This window comes from Phoca vitulina, unplaced genomic scaffold, assembly GCF_004348235.1.
Source record: "Phoca vitulina isolate PV1807 unplaced genomic scaffold, GSC_HSeal_1.0 scaffold3, whole genome shotgun sequence".
In the NCBI taxonomy this organism is placed as follows: Eukaryota; Metazoa; Chordata; class Mammalia; order Carnivora; family Phocidae; genus Phoca; species Phoca vitulina.
The window spans coordinates 294,818-308,664 of NW_022589706.1; the positions used below are offsets into that span (position 1 = coordinate 294,818).

The 13,847-nt window shown below is 51.0% G+C and overlaps 1 protein-coding gene across 1 annotated transcript in view; it reads left to right on the plus strand.

Annotated features, from left to right (window-relative positions):
* The window catches only part of JAKMIP1 (janus kinase and microtubule interacting protein 1), a 121,956-nt gene that overhangs the window by 60,933 nt on the left and 47,176 nt on the right, over positions 1-13,847 (plus strand). The window contains exon 3 of the mRNA XM_032399682.1: positions 4,364-4,858. Within this exon, the coding sequence (XP_032255573.1) occupies positions 4,364-4,858 (495 nt within the window). The remainder of the gene's footprint in view (positions 1-4,363; positions 4,859-13,847) is intronic.

The following is a 13,847-nucleotide window of genomic DNA, read 5'->3' on the forward strand; positions in this document are numbered from 1 at the left end:
CTTGCTCCCGGGCAGCCTGATGGCCGGGGGTCTGGCCTGTTCTGGGCAGGGTGGGGGAGGTTATACCCAGGCCCTGAGGTGGTGTGCCTTCCAGCCCTGCCCGCAGCACCGGGAGCCCTGGGAGGGACTGCTGGGGATTTGTCGTAGGTGTCCCATCTTGTTGAGCACACTGGGACTGGGCAGCAGCAGGGGGCCAGATGGGGTCCAGCTCCCAGGTGGGGAGGGGCTGGGGCCTGGGCCCTGACTCAGTCCCCTGCTCAGGACAGCGCCATGTAGAGCAGAGGTAGAGGCCAGGACCTGGAGGGGAGGAAGGCTGGGCTCCTGGAGCTTAGAGACAGATGTGCCCCCTCCCATCCCCAGACACTCAGGGCCCCACGCCTGGGGCGGTCACCCTCTGCCAACCTGTCCACGCTTTGTGCAGCTCAGGAGGGATTCACCTGTTGGGATCCCTTGGAGCTGGCAAGTCCCACCCCGAAGGAGCAACAGCAGCTGTGGCCACCGGGAAGCAAAGGTCGTTCCGCCAGGGCTCCATCCCACCCCCGCCACCTAACTCACCTTGAGGTGTCAGGGCAAGCCATGTGACCACCCGTGCCTCAATTTTCCCCTTTGTTACATGGGGTCCTCTGATGTGCCTGCCTCCCTGAGTCGTTTGAAGAATGGGACAGTCACACACGTGTGTTGCCTGTCACACACAGTCACCCGGCACTTGGCTGTGACATTTATTACATGTCTACTATGCAGGTCACACCAGGTGCCTTCGACGGCCTCCTGACCCTGGCAGTGACCTGTGAGGTCGGGGGGGCTTTCTCCAGTTGATAGGTGAGCAAACTGAGGGTCAGAGAGGAGAGGTGACTTGCCCAGGTCAACTAGCTCGCTGGGGCCGCCATCACAAAGCACCACAGACTTGGTGGCTTAAACAACAAGAAATTTATTCTGGAGGTTGGAAGTGGTAGATGAAGGTGTGGGCAGGTTGGTTTCCCCTGGGGTACCTCCCTCCTGGGCATGGAGATGGTCATCTTCTCCCCCGTGTCCTCACATGGCTGTCCCCATGTGTCTGTGTCCTGATCTCTTCTTTTAAGGACACCAGTAATAATGGACCAGGGCCCACGCAGATGACCTTATTTGACTTAATTACATCTTTTCAGATTTTGTCTCCAAATACAGTCACATTCTGTGGCCGCGCGGGTTGGGACCTCCATTGGGAATTTGGGGGACACACCTCCACCCATAACAGCAGGTCTCAGCACAGGTGTAGGTGGTGGCACTGGGTTGGGATGCGGGCCTGCGGGGACGATGTCCCCGGGTCACCAGGCCGCCTCCCTGCGGGGCACGCCCTGGCTGCCTGATTTCTCAGCCCAGCCACCCCCACGGCCCCTCGGGAGGGCTTTCCCCGTGTTGCTGCTCAGGGAACTTCTGTTCTCAGAGCAGTCGGCAATGTGCTTAAGGGCTGGTAGGAAAAACAGAAATAGAAAATTTACAGTTGCATTTAAATGATATTTTTATAGGATCTTATAAAATTATTATTGATGCTGCAGTTAAAGTGTTGTCGTTTTCCCAGAGGATCCTGTTGAACACCGTAGGACGAGGGGAAGTGCTAACTGTGTCTGTTGAGTCATTCATTCAGCAAGCCCCTGTGCCATCGCTCCGTGCTGCACGGGAAATATTAGGACATGGCGTAGGGGCAAGAGAGCCCAGGAGGGCTTCACAGAGGCCATTTGGAGCCGGCTCCTAAGGCTTTTGCTGGCTAGTGAGCCAGGGAACGGTGCTTACACGGTCCCAAGTGTCCAGCAACACCCATGAGTCCCTGACTTGCCGAGGCCCGGGTCTGGGGTGGGCAGGGGCAGAGCTGGGGCGTTATTGGCTGGGAGGTGGCTGCCACAATCCGGGTGGTGGCAGGGAGTGGGAGAAGTGGCCAGGCCTGGAAATGGGGAGCCAGCCCTGACAGATCGGACGAGGAGTGGGGTGGCCCGGGGGAGGGGAGGCTGACTTCCCTGCTCCAGCCAGAGCGGCAGGTGTCGCTGGCCCAGAGGCTTCCCCGTGCCAGCCACCCTCCCCACCTCCCCCAGGGTGCGGTCCCTCCCAGTCAGTTTGCTCTTGCCTCATCTGGAGCCAAGGGCTGAGGAGCGGCGGGTATGGGCCCCTCCCTCCCGCTGTGCCTCTGGACTTGGGGAATAGCTTGGAGGCGTCTGGCAGGTGAAGTGCTGGCTGCTTTTTAGACTTGCTTAGCTTGATGGAGTAAGGAGCAGGTGCTCTGTACACAGCGGGCCAACCCAGCCTTGCTCTGCTGGACTTGGGTCGTGGCCCCTGGGCTTGGCCCTCGGCTCCTCAGGGCAGAGCCGGTGGGACCCAGCGGGGCTTTTTCCCTTGACCCCGTCTTCTGTCAGCATCCCTGCCTTACACACTGGTGTGGCCTGGCCCGTCTCAGCAGGCCCGCCCTGCTCCCCTCTACATTCTTTCCTCCTTGTCCACCTGTGAGCAAACTTCCCTTTATCCACTCATCTGCCTTTGGCTTTCCTCTGCCCGAGTCCTCATGGGCAGCTGCTGATGTCCTGTTTCAGAGAATATAGTCAGGGTTCTTCAGAGATGCATGGAACCACACCAACCAGTGTGTGTGTGTGTGTGTGTGTGTGTGTATGGATGGGGAGGGAGAGGGAGACAGATATTTTTTTTAAGAAGTTGGCTCACATGATTATGGAGGCTGACAAGTCTGAACTTTGCAGAGCAGGCAGCTGGAGATTTCAGCAAGAGTTGATGTTGTAGTCATGAGTCTGAAGCAGTCTGGAGGCTGAATTCCTTTCTCATCTGGGAGCTCAGCCTTTTCTCTTGAGGCCATCAACAGATTGGATGAGGTCCAGCCTCGTTATGAAGGGTCAGCTCCTTTACTCAAGGTCTGCTGACTTAAATGGGAATCACATCTTAAAAGAAATACCTTCACGGCAACATCTACATTGGTGTTTGGCCAAATGACCTGATCCCGTGGCCCTGCCAAGTTGACCTATGACACTAACCATCTTGAGGCTCAGTATCCCACATCAGTGCAGGCTGGGGATGCGACCAGTCCCCTCCTTCTGACTCAGGTCCTTGTCAGCAGTAACCAGGGAAATCAGAAGAGTGTGGCCTACCAGAAAGGACAATGCCAGAAGCATTTAGTCCCTTGCTGGGGCAATCATGTTCAGTATTTAAATTTCTGGTTCCTTGGCATTCAATCTATTAGGAAAAGACTCCTGCTTCCAGCCCTGGGAGAGGTAGACCCAGGACTGACGGGGTCCCCCATTTTATTTCTGTGGTTGAGAGTATTCGACACAAGGAGATGCTGATCTTGTGTCTTTGCCTGTGCTGGTTTTGCTTCTTTCTCTGCTGTTGTAAGTGAGGGTTGATCAATACCCAGGCACATTGTAAAACTCCTCACCCGAAATTAACTTCAACATGTCTGGGGAAACTTGCTGCCTCCCACGGAAGCAGCTTGTCCTCCGTGCGATATAGTTGGTTTCTGTTCTTCGGAGACTGGTGTGACTTAGAAAGCGAATGGATTAGCAAGGGTTCCTGCCGAGTGTGTGTTTTGTGTGATCCTTGAAAAGGTTGAATAAAGCATTTTGGAGTGTTTTAAGAAAATACTCCCTTGGCACATTTTACAAGCAATGTTTTAAGTTTTGCTGATTCGATAAATACACTCAGGCGGGGTTGGCAGCCTGGTATCTGCGGAGCCAGGCTCTGGGGCCAGGTGCCTGAGGGTGAGCCTGGCTCTGTCCCCTGCTGGCTCCTTCCTGCGGGCAGGTCGCCACTGCTATTTTCCAGCAAAACAGGTACCTCCCTCCCGAGGCTCCTAGGAGTTAAAGTGGGGGAACTGTGGGAGCCCCCAGCCTATGGAGGGGGCAGCTCAGTAAGGGTGGTTGCTCCCTGCCTGCCCCTCTCTGCCTCCATCTTCTCATCCTCCCTAAGTCCCCAGTCCGGTGCATAGGCCCTGGAAAGGTATTTCTGGAGTAAAATATGTTCCTCTTTGGTGAGAGATGATCTCTGCCTGTGTGTCTTGTGTTTTGTGACGGATAAATTGTGCTCTCCTGTGAATCTCCAAATTGGAAGAGATGTCAAAGGCTTGACTGTCCTCTCCAGCATCTTCAGATGTTTTTTCACCTCTAGAGAGATTCTCAAGAAAATAGTAGGAAATATATAGTAGGAAGGAAAAGAGGTGGGGTTGTTGAGGGTCAGGACCGTGGGGGTGGCACGAGGGGGAATTGGGGTGCAGGGACTTGGGGAGGGTCCCAGGGGCCCTTGTGCACACAGCGGCACGGGGAGGTGGCGGCTGGCTCTGGCTGGCTCCCCGCAGCTCTGACCCTGACCCCCTGTCCCGGGGCTCCGGCCGCAGGTGGGCAAACTGCGCGAGCGGCTGCAGGAGGCCAAGCTGGAACGGGAGCAGGAGCAGCGGCGGCACACGGCCTACATCTCGGAGCTCAGGGCCAAGCTGCACGAGGACAAGACCAAGGAGCTGCAGGCGCTGCGCGAGCTGCTCATCCGGCAGCACGAGCAGGAGGCGGCGCGCACGGCCAAGATCAAGGAGGGCGAGCTGCAGCGGCTGCAGGCCACGCTGAATGTGCTGCGCGACGGCGCGGCCGACAAGGTCAAGACGGCGCTGCTGGCCGAGGCGCGAGAGGAGGCGCGCAGGACCTTTGATGGCGAGCGCCTGCGGCTGCAGCAGGAAATCCTGGAGCTCAAGGCTGCACGCAAGCAGGCCGAGGAGGCGCTCAGCAACTGCATGCAGGCCGACAAGACCAAGGCGGCGGACCTGCGCGCTGCCTACCAGGCACACCAGGACGAGGTGCACCGCATCAAGCGCGAATGCGAGCGTGACATCCGCAGGCTGGTACGTGCTGCCTGCACCCCTGCCCAGCTGGCATGCATGCACCCTTTTCTTCCCGCCCACGTGCATCCCTTCCTTCATGCATTCTTTCCTCTCCTCTTGCATGCATCCTTTCCTTCCCATAGGTGTGCAGTAAACGCAAGAGTTTTGAGGACCCACGGTGCAACAGACATGGTTCTAGGCACGGGGCTTCTAGCAAAGCCCCTGCCTGTCCTAGTGATGGTAAAGAGGCTTTGGGCAGTTAGAACTCTTCTTGCTAGGTGTGGGATCCTTGGTATTTCATGGAACAGCTCAGAAGCACAAGTTTCTCACCTGTAAAATGAGGTTAATAGAAGAAAGGACTGTGGAAGCTTATTGAAGTGCTGGGCATTTATTTATTCATTTCATTAATAAACCGGAGCACATTTATACCTCCAGGTAAGATGAATACATAGGAATAGGCCAGCCATTCTGTTGCAACAACTGGGGAAAACCATAAATTGTAAATAATCGTGTTTTCAAAGACTGGAGGACTGTGGAATTTCTGAGATCTACAAGAGCTACAATTTCAAAGGGAGGAGAGAGAGCCTGCCCAAGTGAGCTGACAGTTACCAGCCACTTTCCTCCCTGGGGGGCATTTGCTCATCCTGGGTGTGGGCTGGGGATTGGGCTTCCCCCAGCAAAGAAACTCCACCAGGGTTGAGAGAGGTGAGCAGGGCTTTTTGCCATCTCTCAGGGTCAACATGAAAGATAGGAAACTAGAGGATCCCACACATGGGGCCGGTTTGCATCCTAAAATATTCACTGAGTTCTGGGGTGATGTGGGAGGCCAGTGAGGCTGGGCAGAAAGGTAGAGTGAAATCTCCCAGAGCCATACCATACTTAGGAAACAAAGCTGGCCAGATGGAGGGGCTGCGACAGGCACCCCACAAGTCTGCCCTTCAGGACGACTGTCGGACTTGGAACCTGTGCGCTGCAGAAGGTTGAAAAGGCAAGTAAGCTAAGCTTCTCAGACTAGAGTCAACGACAGCAACAATAGTGATATTTATAAGAGGTGCATCTTGACTATGAGGACACGGTTAGACTGAAAGCTGTAAGGATGAAAATAGGTACAATATCCAAACACTAAGCAAAAGAAAGCTGGTCTGACTTTATTCATGTCAAAGATCTTAAGGCAAGGAGTAAAACTAAAGAAAAGTAGGGACAATTCTTAATAATAAAGGGGTCAATTCTTAATAGCACTTAATAACAAAACTTCAAAACGTGCAAAAGAGAAACATCAAAATTAAAGGAGAAACAAATCCACAGTTATAGTTGGAGAATAGCACTCTGTCTCAGCAAGTGATAGAACACATAGGTAATAGATGAACAAAGATATGTAAGATTTAAACAGTACAGTGAACTGACCGGAGCTACAGTGACAGAATACAGTATTTTAGCAGCTGCAGATACGATTCTTTTCAAGGGGACATACACACTTTCTTGCAAAAATTGTGTTCTTTAGAATAAAACAGATTTTAGACAAAAAGGAAAAACAGTGAAAATCAAACTTCCAAGCTTCCATCTCGAGAAGAAAGAAAAAGAACAGCAAATTAATCTCTGAGAAAGCAGAATGAAGGACCTTAAAGAGCAGGAATCACTGAAGTAAATCAGTAAAGAAAATCAACACATCAAAAGTTAATTAGAATAGGTCAACTGATAAGCTCTGAGGAACACAGATGAAGGGACAAAGAGACAAATCCCCAGTATACAGACCGTAAAAGGGGCACTACCACAGCCCCTACAGAAATTAAAGAGACAGTACGTGTACTTTGTGAACAGCGTATCTAATTGGAAACTTGGATGAAGTGGGCAGATCCCTTGAACAAGTACAACTTAACCAAACCAAATTTCTATAAGAAATAGAAAATGTGAGTAGTCCTGTGGCTGTTCAAATTAAATCTGTAATTAATAGTTTTCCCACAATGAAAAGCCCAATCCCCGAGGCTTCACAAGTAAATTCTTCTAAGTATTTAAGGAAGAAATAAAACTAATTACACACAGACTCTTCCAGAAAAGAGAAATTGGGAACATATTCTAATTCATTTTATGAAGCCAGCATAACTCTGATCCCAAAACCAATGATACAAAGAAAAGAAAAAATGTAAATTGTCCTTTATAAACATAGACATAAGAGTACTAAATAAAATATTAACAAATAAAATCCAGCAATATGTAGATTAGGGAGGACGTGGAGCAGTGGGAACGCTCAGACGCTGCTGTTGGGGATGTGGCTGTGGGGGTGGGGAGGACGGACGGCTGAGCAGCAGATGATGTTGCTGGGGCACAGGGACTTTGCCCGTTCTCCCTGTCGGGTTTCTGTACATAGACTTGTTTGCAGAAAGTAGTTCTTTACCCGCTGTCTCATTTTGTGGACTAGGAAGTCAGTCCAGGGAAAGTGACTTCACAAGCAGAGAGTCTCTGTGCCCTGGCCTGGTCACTCACTCATTGACAGTACCAAGCTCCTCTGTGTGCCCGGTCCTGGCCTGACCTGGATCCCACCATGTCTGTGACAAGCTCTAGCAGTGCAGGTGGCCAGGAAGGCAAGGGGCAGGACACTTCAGTGACAGGCCCTTAGAATGTTTTCTGGGGGCAGGAACCTCTTTTTTTTTTTTTCTTTAAAAAGCTTTGGTCATTGGAGGACATGGTCATTCATTCCCCACCCTCAATACCTGAAAGATTTTGGATTCCAAAGGCTCCAAAGAGTAGAACTGTCACCTTCCTGGGGAGATAGTGAGTATCTCAGCATGGGGAATGTGTAAGTAGAGGCTGCGGGAGGGACCCTCTGTGGGAGACCCTGTAAGAGACTTAGGGACTAGAGGCAAAATGACCAGATGTCCTTTTGGAGTTCCTGTCCAGCTGTCCAACTCGAGATCAGTCACCCGATTTGTGGCAGAGCGTCAGTATGCATCTAACCAATCCGGCACTGAGAGCCGCAAGAGGAGATGCACTGATTTTAAATTTCTAGTTTATAGAAAACCTAAGCACGTACTGATACTGAGTTCTCAGAAGTAATCTCCAGCTCCTTTTCTCTTCATGTGTGTGTGTGTTGTGGGGGTGGAGGGGCATTATCACATCAGGGGAAGGCGAGCAGTTGGAGAAGGTCTGCTCTGGGTGTGAATCCAGTCTTGTTCACTGGGTGAGCCCAATCAAGTCTCTTGCCATCTCTGAACCTGTGGCGCCTCATCTACAGAATGGGAGTAATCACATACCTGCCCCAGGGTGATGAGAATAAAGTGAACTCCAGCTTATCATTTCTGTAACAGGAGACCCGTAAACTATGTTCCTCTCTTGCAGGAGAAATTCATATTTAAAGTAAATAAAATGGGGGAAGGAACAAATATTTGCCTAAGGCACTGCTTGAGCTTAATTTAAAATGCACCCAAGGATTTGGTGTCTGTTTCCGTTTCAGCACTAAACAGGAATATCCTCAATTCAGGTGTTCTCGGCGTGTGTGTGGTTTTCCCTTAAAATGGACACTTGAAGAATCGAGGGACAAGAACAAGTGTCCATTTCTCTGTTATCCTGCAGTTTGGAAAATGTCACTCCTCAGGCAGGCCTGTTGCTCATGGCAATGTGTTCGGAAGGTGGCCTGCACTTCATTTCTTCATCAGCTGGATTGCATTAGAAATGCAGGAAGGCCTTTGGACCCCTGCTTGTACATTTAACATACCTCATAAGAGAAGCAAATAAGAAAAGGCAGTTATGGTCCACATGGAGCAGTGACACCAGTTTCTGGATTCATTTCCTAGACCAGTTAGGCTTTGGCCTGGTTGCACATAACGGACGACCCCCCCACCCCCACCCCCCAGTCCACTGGGGCTTAACGGTTGGAAGTTTATTTCTCTCTCATGTACAAAGTCTGGAAAGTGTTGCCACAGGGCTCATGAGGGACTCGGGTACCTCCCAGCTTTGGCCTCAGAATGGGCTTTGGGATGTGGCTCTGGTCCTCATGGCCCTTCACCCCTGCTGAGTGCCAGCCATCACATTGTCATCCCAGGTTGGCAGTAGGAGGGCAGATGAAGAAGGGCGTGGTCTTCCCTGAAGTTCCATACACTTCCCCTTCCAGCACTTTGGCCAGCACTTACTCACTCAGCCTCACCTAGTTGCAATGGGGACCAGGAAATGTCCTTCTGCTGAGTGCACAGTAGCCCCTAACAAACCCCAGTCTGGCCCTCTGTTAGTCTTCCAGGGCTGCCGTAACAAATTACTGCACAAATTACTGCAAGCTCAGTGGCTTAAAACCAGAATGTATTCTCTCATGGTCGTGGAGGCTGGAAGTCTGAAATCAAGGGGTCAGCAGGACTGTGCTCCCCTCCAGCTTCTGGGGAAGAGTCCTTTCTTGCCCCTTCTGGCTTCCTTGGTGTTCCTTGGCTTGTGGCCCCGCCATTCCCGGCTCTGCTGCCACGTGGCCTTCTCCTCCCCTGTGTGTCTGTGTCTGGCCCCCTTCTTGCAGGGACACCAGGAGTAGATCCAGGGCTCACCCTAATCTGGAGTGACCTCATCTTCACTTACATCATCATCACATCTGCAGAGACCCCTTTTCCAAATAAGATCACATTCTGACTTTTAGGGTGGATGTGAAATTTGGGTGAACACTAGTCACTGACGACAGGGACCAAGGAGGAGAGTGAGAACGGGTGTTGGGGTGGCAGCCTTGGCTTCATTTTTTGTTCCTCGAACTTTGGGGCAAAGTGGGGCTAACAAAGTTACTCTCACACTGGTGGGCATGTTGGGAGCTGGCCAAATAAAGGTTTTCACCGGGACAAATGTCCTGGCGGATGTGGGACTGATGGGACAGCGCGGGCTCTGCAGAGGGGGCCCTCCATTGGCATCACGGCTCTGCTGCTCACGAGAGCCTGGGCACATGCATCGCTCTGGGCCTCAGCTGGCTGTAAGAGGGGGTGAATGCCATCTACTGTGAGGGTCTTCCGAAGACCCGGAGAGAGCGTGTCTCGTCAGTACACACGTAGTACTGAGCTCACACTGGCGTATGAGAAGGAAGGAACAGCCATCTCCCAGTTGGTGTGCTTTCCCAAACTCTGTGTCAGGCTCTTTTGATTGCAAGTGACAGAAATTCCACCTGGAACCAGCCTGAACCATCATCTGTCAGCCTCTGTAACTGAAGGAATGAGATGAGCTCCGGGCACAGCTCCGGAGGCGCTCACGCCCTCCAGGATCCAGGTCTGGCAGGCTCTGCTCGGCCTCCTGCTGCGTCATTCTCAGCCTCTGGGCTCTCACATCGCGCTGTGCCGGACCCCCGTCCTCACACACAAAGTCCAGAGAAAGTCTCCTTTTTGGCTCAATAAGGAGGAACAAAAGGGTCCTAGCTATGTTGTCTCCAGGTTGTTGGCTCTGATTGCATCACGAATCCGACCCCAACCAATTACTGTCAGGGGGCGGGGCATGTGGGTGGTGTGAGCCAATCAGGACCTGCCCTGGAAACTGGAATGGCTTCGGTCCCACCCCTCTCCTAAAGCCTATACTGAGACCAGGAGCCAGGAGAAGGAACGGCTTCACACTTGGGTGTTGCAGGTCGGGGAATCTCAACAGCAGAGATTCATGGCCTCGTCAGGGTCCTGGGGGCAGGGGGTAGGGTGGCTAAGAACTCAGCCTGGGAGTCGACACAGTCGACAAATGAAGAGCCTGCCATTGGCTGTGTGAGCTTGGAAAGTCTCCTACCCTTGGGGGCCTCCAGACTCTGGCTGGGGAAATAGAACAGCCTAGCAGATGTTGACTCCAGAAACCATTCTGCATTGTCCATTTGTTCCTGGAAGTCATCTCTGCTGGTGGCGACTGTTTTCTAGGAACCTCTCCCGTGGTGATGGGTGTCAGCCCTCTGCTCATTACCTGGGGTAAGTGGGGAATTGGCACTTTTCTAGGTGCAGAATTTGGGATTCCAGAATTGTCTTGCTTGCCATGCTGTTGCTTTGTGTGGGATGAGCTAGTGTAATGCATGGTGGGGGCTCCGTTTCTGGGCTCCAGTGCAAAGCAAGAAGTGTGTGGCCTGGATGTTGCGGGGGATCCTACATATTAACTTGCACCTCCCCCCCCCCCCACACTGATTCCTGCACTTTATTTTTTTCTGCCGGCAGTAATCACTCTCCAATCTACTGTAGTGTTGACTTATTTATTATGTTTATTGGCTACCTCCCCCTCTAGAATGGAAGCTCTGAGGGCAGGGACTCTGGCCTGTTTTGCTCACAGAGGTTTCCCAGTACCCATTGATGGCACCTGGCTCAGTATTTGTTGCATTAATGAAAGCAGGTGAGTGGTTTACATTAATGAACTACTTTCACATACTTCTTACTGCTTCTGGACTGGCTTCAGTGGTGGGGACAATGTCTTCTGCATCCTTAAGGATTCTTCCCTATGGCCCGGCGGTGCTTCTCCCCATTCAGAGGGGATTTGGTCCAGGCGGGGAGCTCCTGGTGGGTCGCCACCAGGGGGAGCCATGGGCACGTTCTGCAGCTGCTTCAGTAACACACCTGGCAGGCCCTGGGCTGGATCCAGGAGATGGTCACCAGGGGCTGGGAAGTGGGGGAAGGGGAGCACACTTTTTACTCTCCAAGAAAGGTGACTCAGAGAGTTTTCCAGAACTGAAGGACTTTGCTTGAAAACCTCCCAGTATTTTGAGGGTACCAATTACCCCTTCTATTATATTTGATTAGCGTTTAATGGTCTGCTGTTTAAATAAGATAGCCTTATGTTCACCGGGAGCTAACATAGATTAGTGGTGGCAGCCAACATTGATCGCAGCTTATAATATGCCAGGATCTGCACTAAAATCTAAATCTCCACAACTGGACAGGATAGGTTCTAGAACGGTCTCCCGTGTCCCCACTTTACAGAGGCGGAGGCTGGGTCCGACAGGTGGCCCCGCCTGTGTGTCAGAAGGTCACACAGTGTGTGTCTGGGGGGGCATTTGAGCCTGCTTTCGTCTGCTCCCCGGGCTGTTAACCAGTATTGTCCGCCGTGGCGGTCTGTGTCTGGATTCGAGGTGCATGATTCACAAGGATGAGAGTGCAGATCACAATCCGTTTTAATTCATCACCCCGAGTGTGCTGAGTGGGAAGGGCATTTGTATTCTTCTCCTGTGACTTTCTTTCTTTCTTTTTTTTCCCCTAATTTGGCCTTTTTTTTTTTTATTATTATTATGTTATGTTAGTCACCATACAATACATCATTAGTTTTTGATGTGGTGATCCACGATCCATTGTTTTCATATAACACCCAGGGCTCCATGCAGTATGTGCCCTCCTTAATACCCATCACCGGGCTAACCCATCCCCCCCCCCCTCCCCTCTAAAACCCTGTTTGTTTCTCAGAGTCCATAGTCTCTCATGGTTCATCTCTCCCTCCGATTTCTCCCCCCTTCATTTTTCCCTTCCTTCTCCTAATATCCTCCATGCTATTCCTTATGTTCCACAAATAAGTGAAACCATATGATAATTGACTTTCTCTGCTTGACTTATCTCACTTAGCATAATCTCCTCCAGTCCCATCCATGTTGATGTAAAAGTTGGGTATTCCTCCTTTCTGATGGCTGAGTAATATTCTGTTGTATATACGGACCACATCTTCTTTGCAAATGACACTACAGATAAAGGGCTGGTATCCAAGATCTATAAAGAACTTCTCAAACTCAACACCCAAAAAGCAAATAATCAAGTCAAAAAAGGGGCAGAAGACATGAAAAGACACTTCTCTGAAGAAGACATACAAATGGCTAATAGACACATGAAAAAATGTTCATCATCATTAGCCATTAGGGAAATTCAAATCAAAACCACATTGAGATACCACCTTACACCAGTTAGAATGGCAAAAATGGACAGGAGAAACAATAAATGTTGGAGAGGTTGTGGAGAAAGGGGAACCCTCTTACACTGTTGGTGGGAATGCAAGTTGGTACAGCCACTTTGGAAAACAGTGTGGAGGTGCCTCAAAAAATTAAAAATAGAGCTACCCTATAACTCAGCAATTACACTCCTGGGTGTTTACCCCAAAGACACAGATGTAGTGAAAAGAAGGACCATATGCACTCCAATGTTCATAGCAGCAATGTCCACAATAGCCAAACTGTGGAAAGAGCCGAGATGCCCTTCAACAGATGATGGATAAAGAAGATGTGGTCCTGTGACTTTCTTAACACATGGCCACAAACTTCGTGGCTTAAAACTACAGAAGTGGATTCTTGCACAGTCCAGAGGCCAGAAGTCAGAAATCAAGGCGTGGGTAGGGCCGTGCCCCTCTGGAGGCTCCAGGGGAGGCTCCTTCCCTCCTCTCCCAGCTCCTGGGGCTCCTGGTGCTGCGTTCCCCTCTCCTCCCTCTTCACCTGACCTCCTCCCTGTGGCTTCTCTTCTCTGTCCCTGGCCTCTCTTCTTCTTACAACGGCACTCATCAGTGGATTTAGGACCTACCCAGTTAATCCAGGACGATCTCCTCATTTTACTATCTTTAACTTAATGACGTCTGCAAAGACCCTTTTCCCAAATGAGGTCACATTCACAGGAGTCTGAAGTGAGGATGTGGGCATGTCTTTTTAGGGACCACAATTCAAACATCTACAGTATTCATTCATTTCCTCAATATCTAAGTACATAAAGGAGACGAAGTCTAGGAAGAACAGGTGCTACTGTTTGTGGAGACCTACTATGTGCCATTGGACAGCTCTCATCAGAGCTAGCATCTATGGAATGCCTGTTCCATGCCGGCCGCTTTCCATGTGTTAACACATTTAATTCTCAAAACATCCCTAGTAGTTATGTGCTGTTCTTATCCCCATTTCACAGATGAGAACACTGAGGCACAGGAGGAAATCAGGGAACATGACCCAGGCGATGGGGCCGGGAAGTGGTGGGGTCAAGGCCCAGTGGCCCAGTTCCCCACCAGCCTGCTTGTCTCTGCTCCCCTTTTGAGTGGATATTCCTATGACCCCTTTTCTATGTGCAGAAGCTGAGGTGTAGAGAGG